At 42.2% G+C, this 23449-nt stretch overlaps 1 protein-coding gene across 4 annotated transcripts in view; it reads right to left on the reverse strand.

Moving 5' to 3' along the window:
- KIF13B (kinesin family member 13B) overlaps positions 1–23449 on the reverse strand; it is a 199193-nt gene that overhangs the window by 30542 nt on the left and 145202 nt on the right. For all 4 annotated transcript variants that reach the window (XM_054560930.2, XM_054560929.2, NM_001132835.2 and 1 more), the window contains 6 exon segments: positions 21496–21588; positions 17942–18094; positions 17458–17535; positions 16159–16212; positions 7263–7371; positions 850–983 (listed from right to left, as the gene is read on the reverse strand). In XM_054560930.2, the coding sequence (XP_054416905.2) occupies positions 850–983; positions 7263–7371; positions 16159–16212; positions 17458–17535; positions 17942–18094; positions 21496–21588 (621 nt within the window).

Genomic DNA, 23449 nt, shown 5'->3' on the forward strand with positions numbered 1-23449 from the left:
AAAATTACATATCCGCATGGCAGCCTGATAAAACTAATTCCTTATCCCCTGAAAATGCATTCATACACTTAGAAAATTCTTTAGTTAAGTCTCAGACGACTCACCTGGATTACTGCAACTTGAATGTTTAGAAGAACGTGGAGAAACTGATGTCAAAAGACCTATTTGGACAACAGAACTTGCTCTGTATGTGTTTTTGAATGAGTATAAATAAATCCTCATTTATCATTTTCTGCTGAGTTAACACCTCTATAAGGCTGGAAATTGCATTTCCAATGGCGTTCCCATTCACTATTGCATAAGAGCAGCTTCCTGATTGTTTGGAAAACCTTTTCGCATTTGCTCTAACACTTACCCTAGAGCTGGGTAAAGAGATTTAAGAAAAAAGGAAATAAGACAGGTGATCACTTTTCAGTGAAAGAACAGGTTATCCACAGTAGAGAAAACAGAGGTTGAGAGGGAAGGGCACTCATGACATAAAATTGTGTGAAAAAACAAATGAAATCAAGAAATAAAAATAGAATTACATTTTCTACTTGGCAATACACAAACAACGCTAAGTGCACTTCATAAATTTTACTACTGTTGCTCTAAGTGATATTACCATAAATCACATTAGCAGTGCCCTTGGCACTTTTTAAAAGCAGAAAGGAAGGAGTGTGCCGTAAGTTTAAACAGCTGTTATCTCTGAAGAGAGTGGAGGAGAAATGACCGACAGCTGTTCCTGGGTTTAAAACCCCCCGTTTAGCCCTCATCCGCAAGGCCGCACCTCCACCTCCAGCTTTGGCGCAACATAGAGCGCCGGTTTATTAGAAAAACGTTCACAGCTGCGTTCTCGGTGCTTTTTACCTGGTGTGCAAGGGGAGACGGCCGCTTGCCCCTCTTCTCATCGCGGACGGGAAAGAGAGACTTCAGGAGCTTTGGCATCTGCGGCACGAAGGATTTGACGGGATTCAAGTAGGATGCTGCGAGGTTACTGAATCCTGCCCATATTACAGGGGAAAAAGATAAAACAAATACAATTACATAGACATCTTCTTTCCTGTACATTTGACAGACATCACTTGTCAGCAAATCTAACAAAAACCAAAGGTATCCTTAAAAAAATATTAGAGAAACACAGTATTATTGTAGTTTATGTAATTTCCCTCAAACATAGTAATGTCCCTTTTTCAATTAAATAGCAGTAACTGGGGTGCTGCCAAAATGCTCTAGTATGCAGTATTCCTATCAGCATCAGAACAGTAATTCACCTCTATCCTGTCACTAATTGGCACAAGCATTCACTTCTGCCCTAGAATAAAATGGGATTGATTTTTAAGTCACACTGCCAGTGACACAGATGTATAGCTCTTTGTCTAGACTTTAAGCTCTTTGAAGTCAGGGACTATGTCTTATTCAATCTAATTTTTCATAACTACTGAAGGAAGATGATGAAACTGACCTTTTGGGAAAAGGGTAAAGGGTAGTGTTTGAGTTGTTTGTTACAAGTCAGGGAGAGACGCCCTGAACAACTTGCGTTGTTACCTGCTGTTAATTTCCAAAGGGGTCAGAGGTACAGACAGGTATACTTATGATATACTAAGATTTCTTCCCCCTATTAATTTATAGTAAAATCTAATCCCAAGTCATAAGTGATAAAAAGCCGTATACACACAACATTTAGAAATGAACAAGCAAGTCACCTTAAGGAATACATTTGCCTCAACAGATGCACACAACTCCCCCCAGATCTCTGCTCCACACTAACCCTGAAAGGATTCCAAACTTACTGGCAATTCAGTTAGTAAATGGATGGATACAGCTGTAAGGTTTCTACATTTTACATAAAGCAGTAGAATATTAAGTGTAAGTATATGACAAAAAGTTAAGGATGTACATTGTAATCATGAGGGCGACCACTGAAAAATAAAAAAGCAATGAGATGGCTATACTGAGCCGAGAGATACATCATACCTCAGTTTAGAAAAGTCCAATTATTTACAGCAAGGCAAAAACAAGGATGAGAAAAATAAGCGAGGAGACAGAAAATAAAATAGGTTTAAGATGAATAAAGATCCAAAAAGATACAATTATTTCAAAGATGAGGAAAAAAATTACAATCTAGAGTTCTGTATCAAATTAAACTAACATTCTAGAGTAAGGATAATCCCTCATTAAGTAAAAATCTAGCCAGTAATGAATCAAAGGCCACACATATCACTAAATGAGACCATCAGACATTATGTGTCTCCAACCGCCCCCACCACACATCCACACCCACCCACCCTACCACACGCATCCTTCTCAAATCAGCTGAATCAAATCAAGGATCTAGCTCTAACTACCAGTTCACAGGCAATACAGGGGACAGAATTGCGTTTCAACAGTCTCACGGGAACACAACAGGAAAAGTAAGAATGAACAGACTCTGCTGTGCAAGAACCTGGCCTACTGTATCAGTCTACTGTACAAGAACCTGGTTTCTTCAACAAACACAATGCATGGTCCTGAAGTATTTCTCACCAATAAAAAATAAATGACTAATGCAAGCAACAATCTGGGAGAATTTAACACTTATGGTAAGCAAAAGAGACAGACACAAAAAGGGCATACATCATATGGCTCCATTTATGAAACTGCAGAAGTAAGCTAGAGAAGTAGTCATCAGAACACTGGCTGACCACAGGGAGTGGGAATTAACTGGAGTCATGTCAATGTCCTACATTTTGACTGGGGTATGAATCACATGGATATATACAAATACATTTGGTAAAACTTATTAAATATGACTCACAGTCAACAAAGGAATCAATAAAAATAGACCATGAGATGTCTAGATACTGGATTTAACAGACAATGACTTTAAGGCAGCTTTCTTAACCAAGTCCAAAGATGCAAAGGAGAATACAGTCTTGACAAGTGCACAGACCGTGAACATCAGCGGAGAAATTAAAACTAGAAAAGCAGCAGCAAATGGAAATTCTAGAACTGAAAAAAAAAAAAAAAAACAATGACTGAAATGAAAAAATTCCCTGGATGTGCTTAACAGAGCGCCCTGGAAATCACAGAAAAAAATTACCTAACTAGAAAAAATAAAATTAAAAGATTAAAAAAAAAAAAAAAAGAACAGAGCCTCTGTGACCTGTAGGACAATATTAAACAATGTAACCTATGAGTAATTAGATTCTCAGAGCAGAAAGAGAGAAAAGGATAGGAGGAAAAGTTTTAATGAATAATGTCTAAACATTTCTCACGATTGCTGAAAAACATCAACTTACGGATCCAATAACTTGATAAGCAAGTTAAATACTAAGAAAATGATAACTAAGCAAATCATAGTACAATTGCCACAAAGATAAAGAGAAACTTCTGAAAGCAGGCGAACTAAACAAAGATACCACACTGAGTGGGAGGTGACAAATGATGGCTGAATTCTCAGCAGAAAAGGGGCTGGAGATGAGGAAACATCTTTGAAGCGCTAAAAGAAAAAACCTCCAACTCAGAGTTCTCTATCCAGTGAAAATATTCTTACAACAACAACAAAACAAAACAGAGAAATAAAGATACTTTCAAAAAAGGAGAGCATTTTTCTCCAGGAGGACTGTACTCTTAAGAAATACTAGGCTGGGCGCGGTGGCTCACGCCTGTAATCCCAGAACTTTGGGAGGCCGAGGCGGGTGGATCACCTGAGGCCTGGAGTTCGAGACCAGCCTGACCAACATGGAGAAACCCCATCTCTACTAAAAATACAAAAATTAGCCAGGCGTGGTGGCACATGCCTGTAATCCCAGCTACTTGGGAGGCTGAGGCAGGAGAATCACTTAAACCCGGGAGGCAGAGGTTGTGGTGAGCCAAGATCGGGCCACTGCACTCCACCCTGGCCAACAAGAGCAAAACTGCATCTCAAAAAAAAAAAAAAAAAAAAACTACAGAATATTCTTCAGGCTAAAAAGAAATAAAATCGATTAAAATAAGACCTTCAGGAAAGACTGGATACTGCCAGAAATAATCTGGGAAAAAAAAAAAAAAACCCAACAACAAAAAAACAAAACATAAAAGATTACCCATTTTTTCTGTATTCTCTCAAAAGACAAGTAGTTTTTTTTTGTTTTTGTTTGTTTTTAAGACAGAGTCTTACTCTGTCACCCAGACTGGAGTGCAATGGCATGATCTTGGCTCACTGCAACCTCCACCTCCCAGGTTCAAGTGATTCTCCTGCCTCAGCCTCCAGAGTAGCTGGGACTACAGGTACCTGCCACCACACCTGGCTAATTTTTGTGTTTTTAGTAGAGACAGGGGTTTCACCATGTTGGCCAGGCTGGTCTTGAACTCCTGACCTCAGGTGATCCCCCTGCCTTGGCCTCCCAAAGTGCTGGGATTACAGGCGTAAGCCACTGCACCCAGCCCAAGCTTTTTTTTTTTTTTTTTTTTTTTCCCTCTTCTTTTTTTTTTGAGAAAGGATCTCACTCTGTCGCCTAGGCCTGAGTACAGTGATGCAATTGTGGCTCACTGCAGCCTCAACCTCCCCGGTTCAGGTAACTCTCCCACTTCAGCCTCCTGAGTAGGACTACAAGTGTGTACCACCACGCTCGGCTGATTTTTGTATTTTTTTGTGGAGACGGGGTTTTGCCATGTTGCCCAGGCTGGTCTCAACTAACCCACACCTCGGCCTCCCAAAGTGCTAGGGCTACAGGTGGGAGCTACCACACCCGGCCTACAAGTGGCTATTTTAAAGCAAAAAGAATAATGTTATAAGGTGAGGTTTGAATACCTATATATGTAAAAGATGAAACAACAGTACAAAATGAGGGGCCTAGAGGAATAGGTCAATGACTTACACTGTTGCATAGTTCTTGTATTTGTCAGGTGAGGGGTGACATCATATGAACTCTAAGCAGATGTGATAAGTTAAGGATGCCAAGTAGGGTTTCTGAGCAAAGACTTTAGCAAACAAATACAGGTGTCCAAAAAAGCAAAAAGAGGAAATAAAATGAGATACTAATTTTTTTTTTATTAACCCAAAAGAAGGTAAATAAGGAGTTACAGTGAAACAAAAAACAGAATGGCCAAGTAGAAAATGAATAAAAACATGGCGGACCACAATGGGAGGCACTGGAAGGGTTCGTGAAGCATGCCGATTAAAGGACAGGAACTATGAGATGAGATTCAGGGGGAAATAACTGGACCCAACCAAATGTTGTCTACAAGGCAATCACTTTTAATTTAAAGACAAATACAGGCTAAAATTTTAAAAGCTGAGAAAAAGATACATCGTACAAACAGTAAATAAATTTGATGCAGTTATATATAAATGATAGGTAAGAGAGATTTCAAGGTAAGAGTATTCCCAGAGATAAAAGGGACATTTCATGATAGAAAGGCCACTCTATCAGGAAGATATAACAATCTTAAATGTGTGTGTACCTAATTATCAGAGCTTCTAAATGAATGAAGTAAAAACTGGTATAAAGGGAAATACAGATAATTTTCACAATCATATTTGGATATCTAATGCCCTCTCAAGAACTGATAGAATAGGCCTCCACCAAATCAGCAAAGATCCAGAGGATTTGAACAAGGCAATAAACCACAGTGACCTAATTAGATATACAGAGAACATCATGTCCCCAAACACAATAGTGCACATAGAATATTAACCAAGATAGAACACAATCTGGAATACAGATTACCCCCAAAAATAAAAAAGAATTAATGCTAGTTGATAAGTCATGGATCAAAGAAGCAATCAGAGGGAAATTTTAAAATACTCTGAATAGAATGAAAATGAAAGCACAACAAACCAAAATATGTGAAATGCAGAAAAATTTAAAAAAGCAATTGCAATAGAAAAATTAAAGCCAAAAACTGGTTCTGAGATTAATATATATGATAAACCTGTCAGAAAAGTATTCAAAACAGACAATAAAAATTATCAGTATCAGAATAAAAAGAAGGAACATCACAAGAGATCCTATAAGTATTTAAAAAATAAGGTAAAGTGGCCAGGCGCGATGGCTCATGCCTGTAATCCCAGCACTTTGGGAGGCCAAGGCGGGCAGATCACAAGGTCAGGAGATCGAGACCATCCTGGCTAACATGGTGAAACTCCGTCTCTACTAAAAATACAAAAAATTAGCTTGGCATGGTGGCACGTGCCTGCAGTCCCAGCTACTCAGGAGGCTGAAGCAGGAGAATCACTTGAACCCGGGAGGCAAAGGTTGCAGTGAGCCAAGATCGCACCACTGCACTCCAGTCTGGGCGACAGAGAGAGACTCCATCTCAAAAAAAAAAAAAAAAATAAATAAATAAAAATAATTTTAAAAAGTGATGTTTATGAAAATAAACTTAATAATCTAGATAAACTATGAAACTCCTTGAAAAAAATATAACCTATGATAGGTGACTCAAAAGGAGACACAAAGATCTAAATATTCCCATACTAAAGAAACTTGCTGGGCACGGTGGCTCACGCCTGTAATCCCAGCACTTTGGGAGGCTGAGGCAGACAGATCACCTAAGATCAGGAGTTTGAGACCAGCCTAGCCAACGTGGTGAAACCCCATCTCTACTAAAAATACAAAAATTAGCCAGGCGTGGTGGTGGGCGCCTGTAATCCCAGCTACTCGGGGGGCTGAGGCAGGAGAATCGCTTGAACCTGGGAGGGGCAGGTTGCGGTGAGCCAAGATTGCACTACTGGACTCCAGCCTGGGTGACAGAGCAAGACTCTGTCTCAAAAAAAAAAAAAAAAAGAAACTCAAGTCATAATTTAAAATCTCCCCACAAAGAGGATTCCAGGCCCAGATCATGTAACTAGGGAATTTCATGAAACATTTAAGGAAGAGGTGATACCAATCTTACATAAACTCTCCCAGAAAAAAAAAAATGAGGAGAAACATCTCCCAAGTCATTTTATGAAGCCAATGCAATCATAACAAAACCTAACATAACAAAATCATAACAAAGACATGAAGATGAGAAGATAAAACATTACAGATATTTACTATAGAGCACATACACAAAAGTCCTTAACAAAGAGGTGCAAAGAGATTCCAGCAATGTACAGGCTAACACATCATGATCAGGCGGTATATATCAGAGCAATGCAAGATCAATCCAACATTCCAGAGCCAATGGAACTCAACCTGTTAAGAGGAGAAATGAAACAACTCGATGGACATTATCCAGCAGAACAGTGGCTGCCTGGCAGGAAATCCTAATTTAAACTTTCTGAAAGATGCTCAGATTTCTGACACTAATTGACAAGTGAAAAGATAACTTACCTGGATCTGGAGAATGGTTATTTGGGGGAGAAACAGAGAGGGCGGGGGCAGGAGCTATTCCTCTGGAAACTGTGGTTTGGGATACATCCTGCTGACTTTCCCACCGGCCCTAGTAAAGACAAAATTGGCAATTTTGTTTCAAGTTATTCAGTTAACCAAATAAAAAAAAATTACAGATACTCAAGAAAAAAACTGTTATAGATTACTAAAGCTCCTTTGAATATAAGCTTGATTACATAAGTACTTTTTTTTTTCTATTTTAAGAGACAGAGTTTCTCTCTGTCACCCAGGCTGGAGTGCAGGGGTGCGCCATCATAGCGCATGTAACCTCCAACTCTTAGACTCAAGCAATTCTCCCGCCTCAGCCTCCACAGCAGTGGGGACTACAGGTACATGCCACCACATGAGGTTAATCTTTTTATTACTTTTGTAGAGACGGGATGTCACTATGTTGCCCATACTCAAACTCCCAGCCTCAAGCAATCCTCCTGCCTTGGTCTCCCAAAGTGCTGGCATTACAGGTGTGAGCCACCATGCCCGACCAGCACTTTTCTTCTACTTGTCATCCTGCTTATTTTATTAATTTCCCCAACAATAATAATCATACCCCCCCACACACACACATTTGGACAGCCCCTCCATACTGCAGTTTACAGTCTCCCATTAAGCTCTGTCCTAACATGTTTTCTACTCTGCATCCTGTTGCCTCCCACAGAATACAGACATATTCCTTCTGCAATTCTCCCTTCGGTTCTGCTTTGAGACCACTTCTGCTCTTTTGCCTCAAGATACCCTTTTTCACTCAGTTCTCCACAGAAACCCACGAACAATTCTATAGTCAGAGGGTGTCTCTTCTCTCTACTCCCAGACTGTGTTTCCACTGACTCACATATAGTGCATAACAGTAAATATTACCAAATCTCTCATTTTAAATAGATATTAAAGATAAATTACAGTCAAACCCAAGTCAAATAATTACAAATTCTCAATGATGGAAGTCTCTGAATTATCAAATTTTACTGTATTCTCAACTTATTTGTAAATTCCCATTAAAGACATTTCATCAGTTGATAGATTAAAAGACCATTCCAAAATTCATGGTGAGCCATAAAAATAGTGATACCATCAAAGCACTTTTAACTTCAGCCCTATCTAGGGAAGAAATAAACCCCAAATGTTGCTTGTACTAAAACTGTTAAGAGATAAGACGTAAATCTTTTAAATGCTTTAAGTTCCCTTTGATCCCCTGATAATCACTGACTTCTTTACCACTGGAGTTTAATAATCGTGTGTAATATGAGTTTGAGCTAGTGCTGCACAGATGAATAATCCTAACGATTAACTCAAGGTTTTTTTTTTTGGAGACTGAGTTTCATTGGCGCGATCTCGGCTCACCGCAACCTCCACCTCCTGGGTTCAAGCGATTCTCCTGCCTCAGCCTCCCGAGTAGTTCGGATTACAGGCATGTGCCACCATGCCCGGCTAATTTTGTATTTTTAGTAGAGACGGGGGGGGTGTTTCTCCATGTTGGTCAGACTGGTCTCGAACTCCTGACCTCAGGCGATCCGCCCGCCTTGGCCTTCCAAAGTGCTGAGATTACAGGCGTGAGGACTGCGCCTGGCAAGTTTTCTTTACTAATTGCCTGATCAGTGGGATGGGGACAGTGAGTTCTCCACTGCTCTTGAAGATGGATTGTGGAGGAAGGGCCCTCTTAGGTTTCAGAAATGTATTGGAAACCCATCTGCTTTTAGCAGCAACCTAAGTACTAATCATAAAAATCAATAAGCCCTAAGTGATCTGGGTCCTGTGCATCTCAGAGAATGCCACTTTTCCCTAGGAACTCTCTCAGCACTTGGTATCCTTTTTAAAAGTGGTGTGATGGTCAGGATTGATGAGGAAGCAAGGAGAACAAGGGAGACAGCAACACATGATCATGGGGAATGTAAGCTCTGAAATACTTCAGCGGAGAAGCGCTGGCATCCCCATGAATCACATGCTGATTTACATACTTGAATGTTTTGTTAATTTTTGCATTCACATTTCATGATCTGTCTGGGAAGCTGTGGCCTTGTATACCCCCGAGATATCACCATCAGGTGACTGAACACTAAGATCAGCCCTCCATGGAGTTTCTCAGAGGAAGAAAAGCCACCTGCTTTGTGTACGGTGGCGAGCTCACACATGGCTGTTCTGAAGACAACTTACTTAATTTGAGTATTTAGTTTCATATTTTAGATTTTCTTTGTTTGGCAGCTGATATGGCTGCGGTCTGTCCCTAAGGAAAACTAAGCCGCTGATCTGGAGTTGGCACCTGGGCTGCTTGACGTAGAATTGGGCCAATGACAAATCATGGAGGTGCCACCTCTTCCCCAAGGCACATCCAGGCCCTGATGGCTTCAGGGGCAGTTCTTCCCAGCAGGCACTACCCAATCAAAACAGAGCAGTAACTCCATCTCATTTACTCAAATATTGAAAGTGAGAACAATGAAAGATGCACAATGCGTAGATCCTGCCGACCCTGCAGAGCATGACAGAGACACAGCTCGCTCTGCCCTCTACCTGAACAGTCATCTTAACCTTGAGGAACCTCACATGCTCCCCACCAACCCCACCTATTCTGGTTCCACTGTCCTGAGACAGGCACCTCAAATCGCGCTGGGATGGAACAGGCTCTGCTTCAGAGGGAGCAACCAATGCAGATGCTAAACTGGGTACCACGTGCTTCCCTCCTCCAGTTGAAGCCTACGGACCTCTGCGGAATCGCTCCCCTGGAATTACTCACTCGATTTTTCTCCTGCACTACACCTCCATCCTCTTGACAGAGGTGAAACCTGTGGTTCAGAGTCCGGCCACACACACTGTTCCCCAGGGACAACGCAATGACTATCTTCCCAATACATTGTATATGCTTACCTGTCCTAGAGTTATCCTCCCTTTACTAAAATGTTGGGGTAGATTAAAAAAAAAAAGAAAGAAAGAAAAATGAAGCAACCCAGTTCAAATGTACTTCACAGGGAGATGAACTTAGGACCATGGACTAAAAATGACTTCGCAGGATGCTGGAACTTCTGGCTCTCTCAATAGCTCAGGTCTAAAAGTAAAAGAGTATGACATCCCTGTTTTACTTCTCCTCCAGTGACCTACACCCCTCCACCTGAAATCGAAAAAGATAAATCTCTGATCTGTCTCCAACATCCTGCATGTCTACCACACTTCAGAATCAGCCATGATACAGTTACACAAGAGGGAAGCTGGCTTTGTTTTGGATCCTTACCCAGCTTTATTGCCATTAGGGCACATTTGTCCTCGCAGGCGGACTCAAAGAGATAAAATCCTAGTCGATACTGAAGTCACTGGTAGCCAGCACCATGCTCAGGGGCAAAGCGGACAAGGTAAGAACACCAGAGGCTCCGGGGAGGGTCTGACTTGGTCCCCAGGGACCCCTGCAGTTTTTTTTTTCCCACTCCTGCTCCTCTGTCAGACACAAATTCTTTAGGTTTTCTGGGAATGAGTCTGGTTTTGATCAGGAAAGTGACAAAAAGGTAAATAATGAGAAGTGCCAGTGACATTTCGGGTCCAAAGGCAGCTTTCACTGCAGCTGGAAGAGGAGTGACTCATGCTTGGCAGCTCCTCCCAGGGCTGCGTGAAACCATCACAGCTTTCAGGAAGGCGATGGAGCCAACACAAAATTCAATTCTGCTAACTGGGTATTTGTTCACGCTATTGATTAATCTTAATTTCCTCAAAAACACCAATCAAAAGGTGACAAACATACAACCTTACTGACTTCTTAAAAATAAAATTTCTCCTAAAATAACTTTGGAAATAAAAATGATTTTGTCGGCCGGGCGCGATGGCTCATGCCTGTAATCCCAGCACTTTGGGAGGCCAAGGCAGGCAGATCACGAGGTCAGGAGATCAAGACCATCCTGGCTAACACGGTGAAACCCCGTCTCTACTAAAAATACAAAAAATTAGCCGGGCACGGTGGCGGGTGCCTGTAGTCCCAGCTACTTGGGAGCCTGAGGCAGGAGAATGGTGTGAACCCAGGAGGTGGAGCTTGCAGTGAGCCAAGATAGCGCCACTGCAGTCCAGCCTGGGCGAAAGAGCGAGACTCCGTCTCAAAAATAAAAAAAAAATAAAAAAAAAATAAAACAACAAATGATTTTGTCTTGACAGTGTTTATCGCACTGCAAAAGACCTCAATGCACAGCTGACTCTGCGGTGGAAAGACCAACGACACGCCAAAATTCATCCTGCACCTCAACTTCAGCCAGTCTTGGCAAACAGTCATAAAAAGCCTGCTAAGGTTTCATTATACCTACAGAAAATATCTGTACAATAATGATGACACACCCAATAGCAATAAATAGAAACACTACTTCAACCAGGGATCATATTTTATATTTTTAATTGAAAGACTTATCCCAAGAGTGATTTATTTTAGGCCCTATGGTGAATTTCGCATTTGGAATAGTTAACCAAACTATTTTTTTAAGATTAATTAGTTCATCAATTCAATCTTGGTGGAGTTCAGCAAAAACAATTCCACTTTTCATATGTAGGGGCATCGACAAATAGAGGAATGGAAAGCAGGCTGGCCTCATTCCAAGTATTATTAGGCCAAACTATGAGTTTTGTCTTTAGAACCAAACCACTTTCCTCTCGCCTCCCACGTCCTCACTAAGTTACTCAGGGGCCCCAAGGAACCAAGAACCAAAAGTAGGAAGGTCCAGAAGCGTTAACACAACTGTGTGACATCACAGTTACCTGCCTAATACGATTTGTCCTGCTAACCCCCAGCCCTGCACGGAAGGCACCTTGCACAGGCACACAATGAGCCCTGCAGCATTGCACCTGAAATGGTCTCCTCCATCCTCACCCCATGCTGTCTCTGAAGCTTGTGGATGGAGTCCTTCCTAAAACACTCCTCCCCCGAACTTCTGAGACTCCCTTGGCCCTGTCTTCATTCCTCCCTGGCACTGCCACCTCAGTGCCGTGGCCCTAAGTGTCACCACTGCCTCGGCGCTCCCCAGCCAACCCAGCCCCACACTGTCCCCACTATCCCCTCGGGGTCCCAAACCTGGCTTCAACTCGGACATGTGAGACCCTCCGAAAATGGAACTGAATCATTTCCTCCCCAAGCCCGCCCTATAGTTCATCTCTCGGACCTATACACTGCTGTCCAAAACCCGATGTCACCCAAGTCCCCTCACTCCAGCTCCTCACATACTTGGCCTCTGCAGGATTCTAGAGTCCCCCTCTCCAACCCATCTGTGTCTCTCCTCATCTCTCTGGCTATTTCTCCCCTAACCGGTCCCTCCACTCTCCAACTCAAAACCATTTTTCCCCACGTTTGCATTGATAACTGCATACATTTGTACCATATAGTTTCCTAATGCAAAATTACGCACCACAGCTAGGGACAGGGTGAGGCTCAGCTGGACCATTAAAACAAACTTTTTAATTAACATGTGGCCATGTTACTGCTCTGTTTTCAAGTCCTTCCATGATGTCCAACTCCCCTGCCATTCCTTGGGACATGACGTCAAGACGCCAGAAATAAGGCCCCGCCTCTCTGGGTTCTGCCCACAGACTCCCTCTACTTTTTTTTTTTTTTTTTTTTTTTTGAGACAGAGTCTCGCTGTCGCCCAGGCTGGAGTGCAGTGGCGCGATCTCAGCTCACTGCAGGCTCCACCCCCCGCGGTTCACGCCATTCTCCTGCCTCAGCCTCCCGAGTAGCTGGGACTACAGGAGCCTGCCACCTCGCCCACCTAATTTTTTGTATTTTTAGTAGAGACGGGGTTTCACTGTGTCAGCCAGGATGGTTTTTTTTCCTTTCCTTTTTTTTTTTTTTTGGAAGACAGGGTCTCTCTCTGTCATCCAGGCTGGAGTACAATGGTGCAATCATAGTTCACTGTGGCCCCAAACTCCCAGGCTCAAGTGATCCTCCCCTGCCTCAGCCTCGAGTAGCTGGGATTACAGGCGTGAGCCATCATACCTGGCTAATTTTTTAAAATTTTTTTGCAGAGAAAGGGACTCCCTATGTTACCCAGGCTGGTCTCAAACTGCTGGGCTCAAGCCATCCTCCCACCCGGGCCTCCCAAATTACTGAGATTACAAGCATGAGCCACCACGCCTGGCCCGTACACTCTGAGCTTGACTCCCACCGCATGTACTGTCAAGAACACAGCAAGCTGGTTCATGCCCAAGCCTTCGTTCACACAGATCCTTCTGCTCACAGTGTTCCTTCAGCTCCTTTCCTGCCTGTGTGGACCTCAGTGTCATCCTTCAGGGGGAGGCTTAAGAATGGCCTCCACCCTGCAGCCTCCTGTGAGTCCTGTGTGAAGCCAGTGGGGGGTCCATGCCTTCTGCCGTGCCCTGGCTCGGTTCTAATAGCATCTCTGCTCCTCTGTTCTATTTTTCTGGTGTACGTGAGGGACAGTACTTTTCTTTGAAGTAGATTCTATCATTTTCTGTTATTGTAACCATTTAAAATAAGGAAACTGGGCAGAGTTTTTTTTTTTTCTTTTGAGATGGAGTCTCACTCTGTCGCCCAGGCTGGAGTGCAGTGGTACCATCTTGGCTCACTGCAACTTCTGCCTCCAGGTTCAAGCAATTCTCCTGCCTCAGCCTTCCGAGTAGCTGGAATTACAGGCACCTGGCACCACACCCAGCTAATTTTTGTATTTTTAATAGAGATGGGGTTTCACTATGTTGGGCAGCCTGGTCTTGAACTCCTGACCTCAGGTGATCCATCTGCCTTGACCTCCCAAAGTGCTAGGATTATAGGCCTGGCCAGAGTTTTCTCAACAGAAGAAAAACAGAAGAATTTTGGCTACTTCTTTCAAGGAACTTATAAGTGGAGATTTAGGTTAGATGCATTTTCCACAAAAGCACAGGAAGTCATGTTTTTCTTATATTTTCCTTAAGATATTTTACTTACATTAAAAAGTCACGTACAATCAATTTTCAAAAACTCTGCTCTCTTCAGGTAATCACAACTGATGCTAAGCTACAGCTAATCAAACCTATCACTGGCAGAGTACAAACAAGCATTAAACTTCAGCACACTTACAGAAACCCGTGTTCATGCAGGGCTTCAGTGAACGGATAAGCTGGACAGCAATTTGTATGTCTATAAACATATACATGTATCATAGTGTAGGCAAACTAGTAATAATCTAGATCTTAAAAAAGAGTCTACAGCCAGGAGCAGTGGCTTATGTCTGTAATCCCAGCAGTTTGGGAGGCCAAGGCGGACAGATCACTTGAGTTCAGGAGTTCGAGACCAGGCTGGCCAACATGGTGAAACCCTGTCTCTACTAAAAATACAAAAGTTAGCAGGGCATGGTGGCGAGTGCCTGCACTCCCAGCTACTGGGGAGGCTGAGGCAGGAGAATCACTTGAACCTGGGAGGCAGAAGTTGCAGTGAGCTGAGATGCTGCCACTGCACTCCAGCCTGGGCAACAAGAGCGAAACTCTGTCTCAAAAAAAAAAAAAAAAAAAGTCTAATTAATGCATTGACTTCATCTTCATTGTTCTTAAGTTTTTATAAGGAAAATGTCAAACATACACAAAAGCACAGTGTAGAATAATTAACAATAGGAATAGCACAATGAACCCCACCCAGCTCTCCTAAGACCACAGCCACTACTGACCCCCTCAAGGGCTGCAAATCAACATGGGGCATGCTGCACACAGATGGCAGCACCAACATCTAACCAGACCCCTCAAAAGTGACAGGCACAAACTATGATGTGTGGTGCCCAAGTAAGACAGTTTCAAGGAGTGCTAACCTTTTTTAAAAATAAGAATGAGTTCTCCATGCTTAAAACTCTGCTAAACAGGGAAGGCTCTATTACACGTAAATAAATTCCAGCGAATAAAATTTCCGTTCCCTTGTTTTTCTTTCTTCTCACAAATAATGTTAACTTTTAGATAAAATTTTCTTATTCCTCATACATTTTCAATCATTTTACATCAGTACTTCTCTACAAAAATCTGATTTGGGCCGGGTGCAGTGGCTCACGCCTGTAATCCCAGCACCTTGGGAGGCTGAGGCAGGTGGATTACCTGCGGTCAGGAGTTTGAGACCAGCCTGGCCAACACGGTGAAACCCCGTCTCTACTAAAAACATAAAAATTAGCTGGGTGTGGTGGCACACGACTGTAATCCCAGCTATTCGGGAGGCTGTGGCAGGAGAATCGCTTGAACCTGGGAGGCGGAGGTTGTAGTGTGCCAAGATCGCGTCATTGCACTCCAGCCTGGGTGACAAGAGCGAAACTCCATCTCAAAAAAAAAAAAAAAAAATCTAATTTGAAGTTTCTTTTTTTTGAGACGGAGTCTCGCTGTCGCCCAGGCTGGAGTGCAGTGGTGCGATTTCGGCTCACTGCAGGCTCCGCCCCCCGGGGTTCACGCCATTCTCCTGCCTCAGCCTCCCCAGTAGCTGAGACTACAGGTGCCTGCCACCTCGCCCGACTAATTTTTTGTATTTTTAGTAGAGACGGGGTTTCACCGTGTTAGCCAGGATGGTCTCCATCTCCTGACCTCGTGATCCGCCCGCCTCGGCCTCCCAAAGTGCTGAGATTACAGACGTGAGCCACCGTACCCAACCTGAAGTTTCTTTTCTGACAGAAATAGGAAGAAAATTTAGACAGAAGTACAAGCTTTAGCAGAAAAACTGTTTTTCAACCCCAGTAGTCAGAGTCTAATAAACCTTATTTTAACTGGCAGATTAAAAGAAATGAACTCTAAAACACTTTCCAGTAAGTTTCACATAATACAGATGAGTAGAGGAAATTCTGGCTTGCAAAAATAACCTGAGATTTGAGAAGATGAAAGCTGAATGGGAAATGGGACTTAAAACACTGATAGAAATAGTTAAAACACCTACCTTGTTGCTGCCTAGACTGTATGATGGAATGAGATCTTGTCGGCTTCCAGACAACTGAAGAAGAAAGAAAGGCGGGTTAGTTCTTTATGCGTCAGAGCATAAACGTGGTCTAGGCAATGCCAGTCTTTGCCAACCCAGTCAACTGAACGTCAAAGTTGGGTGGCAGCAGAGAGGTTGTCATGACGAAGGCTGCAGACTAGTGGTCTTTGGGACATTACAAACATTGAATTGGTTATGAACAATTTTCAGATGAGAGATTTCTATAAGATCTGGATATTCAGTTCACACTGAGGTCACAACCGGCTGGACCTGAACAAGAGATTTCGCGTTGGGTGAGCCCTTCTGTGTGAAAGATACCAGGTTACTTGTTATCTAACCATGGCCTGAGCTTATGATTCCTTTCTCTGAGTATTTGTAGCAACTGTAAATAAACTCACAAACTATTTAAACTATCAGATCCCAAACACTGAATCTCTGCATATGTCAGTGTATTTTAATATATCATTTTCTGAAGAAATGAGACGTTATCTGCCTTGAGTTAAAGTGATCTTCCTAAATGTCTGAGATGGTTGGTGGCGTCCAGCGTGAAACTCCTCCTATCGCTCTCTCTTCTCTCTCAGACACTAAGGCCGAGGTCAGCTGCCCTTTCTCACAACGCTTGTGCTATAACTTCTCTTGGTGTGAAGTTAGAAGGAAAGTATCACTTTTCATATCCACATCTTCATCAAAAATGAGGAAAAGAGTAATAAATCAAGGGGCCAAGAGCCTATTTCTTTGTGAAGGATTATTCCCATGTTCAATATGCACATAAATTATATCTATGTTTTTAAAAACAACAATAAACTGAAGCCATTGTTATGAAACAACCCCATGTATCTGACGCATGGACACCACCCTGGCTGTCTTGTGAACAACTGGTTTGTGAACCTGGTCCAGACTCCTCCTCAACTTAAAAATAATTTAAGCCCAGAAAATGGCATTGGCTTGCCATAGGCACTTGGCTAGTTTGGGTGTAGTTCAACAAACATTCACTGAACACCTCAGTCTATGCTAGGCAGTGGTGATCGAAAGATAAGAAACACCTGAAAGGTACTTAACTGCTACTTCCCCTATAATATTAGTAGGAACAGGGGCAGAGGTGCACAGACCCAATGGGGTGGAGACCAGGGGCCCTGACATCAGTCCTGGCAAGGGAAGAGTTTCGGAGATGGGGTTTGACGGGTGGAGAAGAGTTACCCAAGAAAAGAGGAGAGGAGAGAAGTCCCAGGCACAGCACAGAGCTTGGTTCCACACACTCACTCTGTTCACATTTGGAGAACTGATACTCCTCCTGCTCAACTTTCCTTTTCCTGTTAACTGTTCCTTCACCGCAACTTCCTATGAATCAGAAAACATACAGAGGAAAAACACATGTAAGAGACACACTGCAAAAGCAACACCATGTACAGCAGACTTGCATCCCCCATCTATAAAGGCATTCCTAGCTATTTAAACAATGCTGTTACGTGATTATTACGTACTGCATGCTTTTATCAAAACAGCACATGAGCTCCATAAATACATATATCTACTATGTACCCATAAACAGATTTTTAAAATTAAATAAAGGCTGTTACTTTGTAAGACAGAATGACCCAATTACAATCACTCTGGATTATTCAAAGTTCATTAGAGCGAACTCTTCAAATGTTAGGTGCAACAACACTGTGAATTACAGAGTCAAACACAGACTTAGCCTGCATCAGGGCCTCTGCTGCCCGCTCTATCCACGCGGTTGGCTAACCTGGCGCAGACGATCTAACGTCAGGAGGTTTTCTACAGCCAGCACGCTCCTGAGGTACTTTTCAATATAAGCCTCCGAGTCAGCAGAAGCTGGGTTTTCAACATTGGCTGCCATTCTTGCTAATGCTTCCCGTTCCTCCACTCCCTGGGCATCCTGAGGAGTGGAAAGTTATACATTATAAAAGCTTCTTGATGTACACACACACACACGTACACGTGCACGCGCACACACACACACAGAACGTATTCCAAAATTCCATTTTAAAGTCAGCTTTGGAACGCCAAAGCATTTTTCCAAGGAAATAATGAAAAGGTGATTAGGTGACTAGGTCCACTTGAAAGGCTGGTTAACTTAAACACAGCACAGCTGAAACACAGCGCATTCTCAACAAAACTGTTCTCTACTACATTCCCACTGCAAAAAACCCATGACTGGTTAGAAAGGATTTTGTCAACTAGCCAGAAATGTAACCACCATAAAAACAATTCAGGAACATTACCCCCCGCCCTGGAACTCCTGAGGGACACAGAAAGGGAAGAGGGGCTGGGGTGACTGCTACACAGGGTGGGAATCAAACTGCCTCCCAGGGAGGAGGCCCAGTAGGGAAAAGAAAGTGGACATAGGGTTTCAGCGCCTGCCACCAAGCAGCCCAGGGTAGCTGACATAGTCAGAACATGGCAGCTTCTAGAATTGGTTCAATCTTCTGCTCAAGTGGCAGAGGCCAAAGGCCTGGAGCCGACCAAGGAGAGATTATCTAGGTAAGTTCTCCTACACTGAGCTTTCTGGTATAGCCGATCCCCAATCCTGGGACGTGAGCTGGCTGTGCATACAAATGGGAGGTGCACAGTCAGAAAGAGGCTTTATTAATGTATTTAGTTATTTCAAGCAAAGTGGGCTCTTAACAAATTACTGTTCTCAGGAAAAATCAGATACTTTATTCACTTGTAAATTTCTTATAATAATGCCAAAACTACAAAATGTATATCCATATGCCACTGCATCTTAAATGCCATCAACTGTAAGACAAAATATTTTAAACAAGATTGAGAGGAAAACAAACTCTGTTAATTTTAAGATACCATCAATTATAAGTCACATTCTACTTCAAAGATACTTTTAAAAATTTAAATGAGTCTTAGAACAGATAAAATGTGGGAGGATTAAGACGGCTTAAGTTCACAAAAACTTTTATCTTGTACAGTAATTCATCTGAGCCTCGTAATAACCATGAAAAGAAGGAATCATCCTCATTTCCTAGATGACAAGAGGAAGACCACACAATTAGCAAGAGTCAAAACTAGAACTTAGGTCTCCCGTCTCCTGGTAGGGTATTCTTTTCACCCCAACACAGAATACTTTCAGTGTCTGAAAAGAACAGACGTTATCCTAATTTTATAAGGAGAAAGAAATTGTCTCTGGCCTGGGCCACTTCTTTTGGCCATGATGCCCTAATGGCTTCTGTGATACAGAACCCAAGGAACTTTTGGGGCTTTTTCATGATGAAACTTGCCTATTAAGGGATCTTTTTATTTTATTTTTAGGTCTAGTCTTTACACAATCAGCTTTATGTTTCATTTTGCCTTAATCATCAGGATTTGATAATGTGGGAACAATGTTTGCCAGCTTGGATGTTTAGCTAACTAACAGCACAATCACATGAGGTTATGTTTATCTTCAAGCTGATCCCCCCCATATTTCTTTCCTTTTAAAACCCTATCGCCTGGAGAATAAAAGCACTTTTTTAAAAAGGCATAAGAAACTAAGTGGTAGAGAAGGAAAAGGGAGGGAAAAGGGAGGGGAAATGGAGAGAGAAAAGAAATGAAAACAGTTTCCTATAGCCATCACTGTTTCTCAACTGCATTCAAGTGATTTAGAGAGACAAGATCTGAAACAACTGGAAAATATAGAAAATGTTTAGATACACAGAGTAAACAGTAAGTCTCTAGCTAGACATAGATGTATACTTGTTTTAAATCTTACAAACAAGAGTGAATGAAGCACACAGAGCAATCTATTACAGACCCAAGACCGTGCAATGACTGACTCTGCAAACAGGCTTAATTTTTAAATGTTCTGCAAACTCCAAATTAAATAATTAGATGGTTAATATTTACTATGCAAGTCTAACACTTTAAAGATCCAGGAAACAACTAGTTACTATCCAACATGACTTGAGAGGCAAAAGCATTTTGCAACACAAGGTATCTAAAAGAAAGCCTAAGTACCATGTAATATTTTTCTTTTCCAAAAGCTGATCTCCGGCCGGGCATGGTGGCTCACGCCTGTAATCCCAGCACGGGCGGATCACGAGGTCAGGAGACTGAGAGCATCCTGGCCAACATGGTGAAATCCCATCTCTACTTAAAATACAAAAATTAGCTGGGCATGGTGGCACGTGCCTGGAATCCCACCTACTCGGGAGGCTGAGGCAGGCGTATCACTTGAACCCGGGAATCGGAGGTTGCAGTGAGCCGAGATCACACCACTGCACTCCAACCTGGTGACAGAGCAAGACTCAGTCTCAAAAAAAAAAAAAAAAAAAAAACCTGATCTCTGTATTAAAATATACACTGTTCACCTATTGTTCAAATACTCAACAGTGTCAATGGGCAAATCCTAAGCCCTGAAATGACGGGAACTGGTGCTGGTGTTGATGGCATGGTAGGAGCAGCGTCTTCTGATGTCTCACACCCCTACTTCTCCAACCCCGAGGAAGTGAAATCCCCACCCCCTTGCCCACACCCCCTCTTTGAGGGTGAGAGTGGGAGAAGGAATTTTCTCTTTTCACAGTCCTTCCCTTATGACCCTCGCTTCTCCTGGCCCTGCAAGGGATGCCCCATTTCCCAGCTGTGCTGGCACCTGGGTGAATGAATACATGTCTAATTCAGGAATCACCTATCAGGAAGTACGGATAAGCCACATCTTCCATCAAGCTTGTACCAGGGATAAGTTTAAGCTCTGCTTCTCTGAATCCTCTGAATATCTCAATTAGTTCAGAAAGAGAAATAATAATAGTACTAATAAAATAATAATCATAGTAACAACAATAGTAGCAATAACATTTTCTCTAGCACATGCACAACAATTGGTACACATTGTCTCATTTGATCCTTAAAAACACTTTGTGCAAAGATATTACTAACCCCATTTGACAAGAAAAAAAAAATATGGGCTCAGAGTAATTTACGCAAGTTCACTCTGCTAATAAGTCACAGAAACAAGATTTCTGTTTGACTTCAGGATCGAACTGCAATCTCTATGCTATGTTGCCTCCCTTCCTGGGTACAACATGTTTCTCTTCTGTCATCTTCTGTGTAAGAAGGTGTTGATTTGCTTTTCAAAAGAAAGTTCTTCAACAAAATACTAAAACTAGAACTTTTAAAGCCACAAGTACATTTTACTATGAATTGATATTAGAAAATTCCTTTAAAAATCTATAGCTTCCCTAAACATACACTTTCACTTCATATGTATGTCATGGGTAGGTCACTTTTCAGGGAGTTGGCTCTTTTTCAGTGTTTATTTTTAGTAAATTCAAATTGTATATCCTTCACCTCTGGAATATTGGAGACAATTTCAAAAGTCACTCCACAGCCAGGAATAGAACTTCGATGAGACATCTTTTTTAGGAGACTCTGTGCAAAACCCTAGAGAAAAACAAAATAGAAGATATGGTTTCCCACCTGAAAAACTGAGTTTACACTAACAAAAGACAGCATGGAAAATACTGGTTCATTCTAACCAAAAGAAAACAGAGCAGGTTTCCAACATAAGCAAGTGAAATCACCAAGTACAGTCTCCTCAACGTTGTCCTATGGTACGAAACCAACTTATTAGATGCCCACCGTGTATGACAGGTCCTACACCCAACACAGGAAAAGTATACACCACCAAGTCTGTAAACTGGCAGTAGGCATCTGGATGAACGGTGCTTAAATGCTACAGAAATATAAGCTTGTTGACTTCCACACAATAAAATGACCTTTTAACTAAGATGGAAGCAACGACTGGTGAGGTTTACGCTTTTTTTCTCCCCAGCACGATGGACATCTCGTACCATGAATATTGACAAGTCCAGGCATTAAATTCTTGACCAAAGCAAGATCGTTATGAGGAATGATTTAAGAGTGCACGGTCATTGTTTATGCTGACTGCGCTCTTTGCACAGTTAGGAATTGAACTGTTGAATTAATGCATAGATGACTCATTTCAAGATGCTGTTAAGACTGAACACCCTGCAGAGGTTGAAGAGAGCAGGGATGAGAGCAGAATACCATCAGGGAACAAAGGTAAAGGGGAGAGAACATGAAATGGGCACCAAGCTTTCTCCCCATGCAAAAGGAATGGCAGAAACATGTGAAGCCCCCAAGAAAAGAGCAAAGCCAAGCTATTTGGTCTTAGACATACATCATTTCACAAACCTAGCTAATGATAATTTATTTCATATTCAATGATCTTTAGCATCTCAGAATGCAGAGAGACCATTTATGTCATTACTTCTCTCCCTTAACTTTAGCCTTGCAGTGCTGAGCCAAGGCTAATTACACAAGTCAAGGCATAGAGAGCGCTGTCCTTAGGGGTGGTGAAGGGATATGCAGATGCTACTATTATCCTACCTTTTGGTTTTCCATTTGTATGGAATTAGTGAAGCTGACGTGTGTGTATTAGGGTCATGTGGAAGGTCCTATTCTTGTTATAAAGAAGAGAGCCCTCCACATGACCATTCTTAGGAATGAAATATCTGAAACTGAGAGAATGGCATGCCTTAAAAATACTTCCACAGCATTTCAACCAGGAAAAAAAAATATGGCAACCTATTGTCCCTACAATAGAAACAAAAACCAAGTGATATGCAGCGACCATACAATGTACCTTTTCTGTCAAGGACCCTGTAGGGCCGGTGGTTGTGCCAGGTCAGTCCCAGGGCCTGGCAACCAGGATGTCTAATTCCGAAATGGCAAATCGCGCTTCAAAATGCTCCTCATGAGCAGTGTGTCTTTTTCAAACCCTCACAGACTTATGAGAAAAGGAAGACAGAGAGAGTGAATGGGAGCATACCATATACATCTATAGCTAACCCCGTGACCTGGATTTTATTGATGTTGGATTGCCAAGCTAAAGAGCTGCAATTTTAACGGCATTACCGCCAGTCTTCATTTCAAAGATTGATATCAGTGTGACATTTAGAACTAAAGATTAATTTTTAGGGGTGGAGATTACATCTAGGAGTCTGTCAACCATGACTGTGCTCTTTTAAATGAAAAGATTTTCATCTGTATTGGTTTTAGTCAGTGTATTGAGAATCCCTCAAAAAAGGGAGATAAGACAGTTAAAAGGATCCCCAGACCCAATCTCCCAAATCCTTATATTTGCAAAACCAGTAACGGAAAAAAAATATATATATATATTTTTTTTTTTTTTTGAGACAGAGCTTCACTCTTGTTGCCCAGGCTGGAGTGCAATGGTGCAATCTTGGCTCACAGCAACCTCCGCCTCCCAGGTTTAAGC

Source organism: Pongo abelii, chromosome 7 (assembly GCF_028885655.2).
Source record: "Pongo abelii isolate AG06213 chromosome 7, NHGRI_mPonAbe1-v2.0_pri, whole genome shotgun sequence".
Taxonomy (NCBI): domain Eukaryota; kingdom Metazoa; phylum Chordata; class Mammalia; order Primates; family Hominidae; genus Pongo; species Pongo abelii.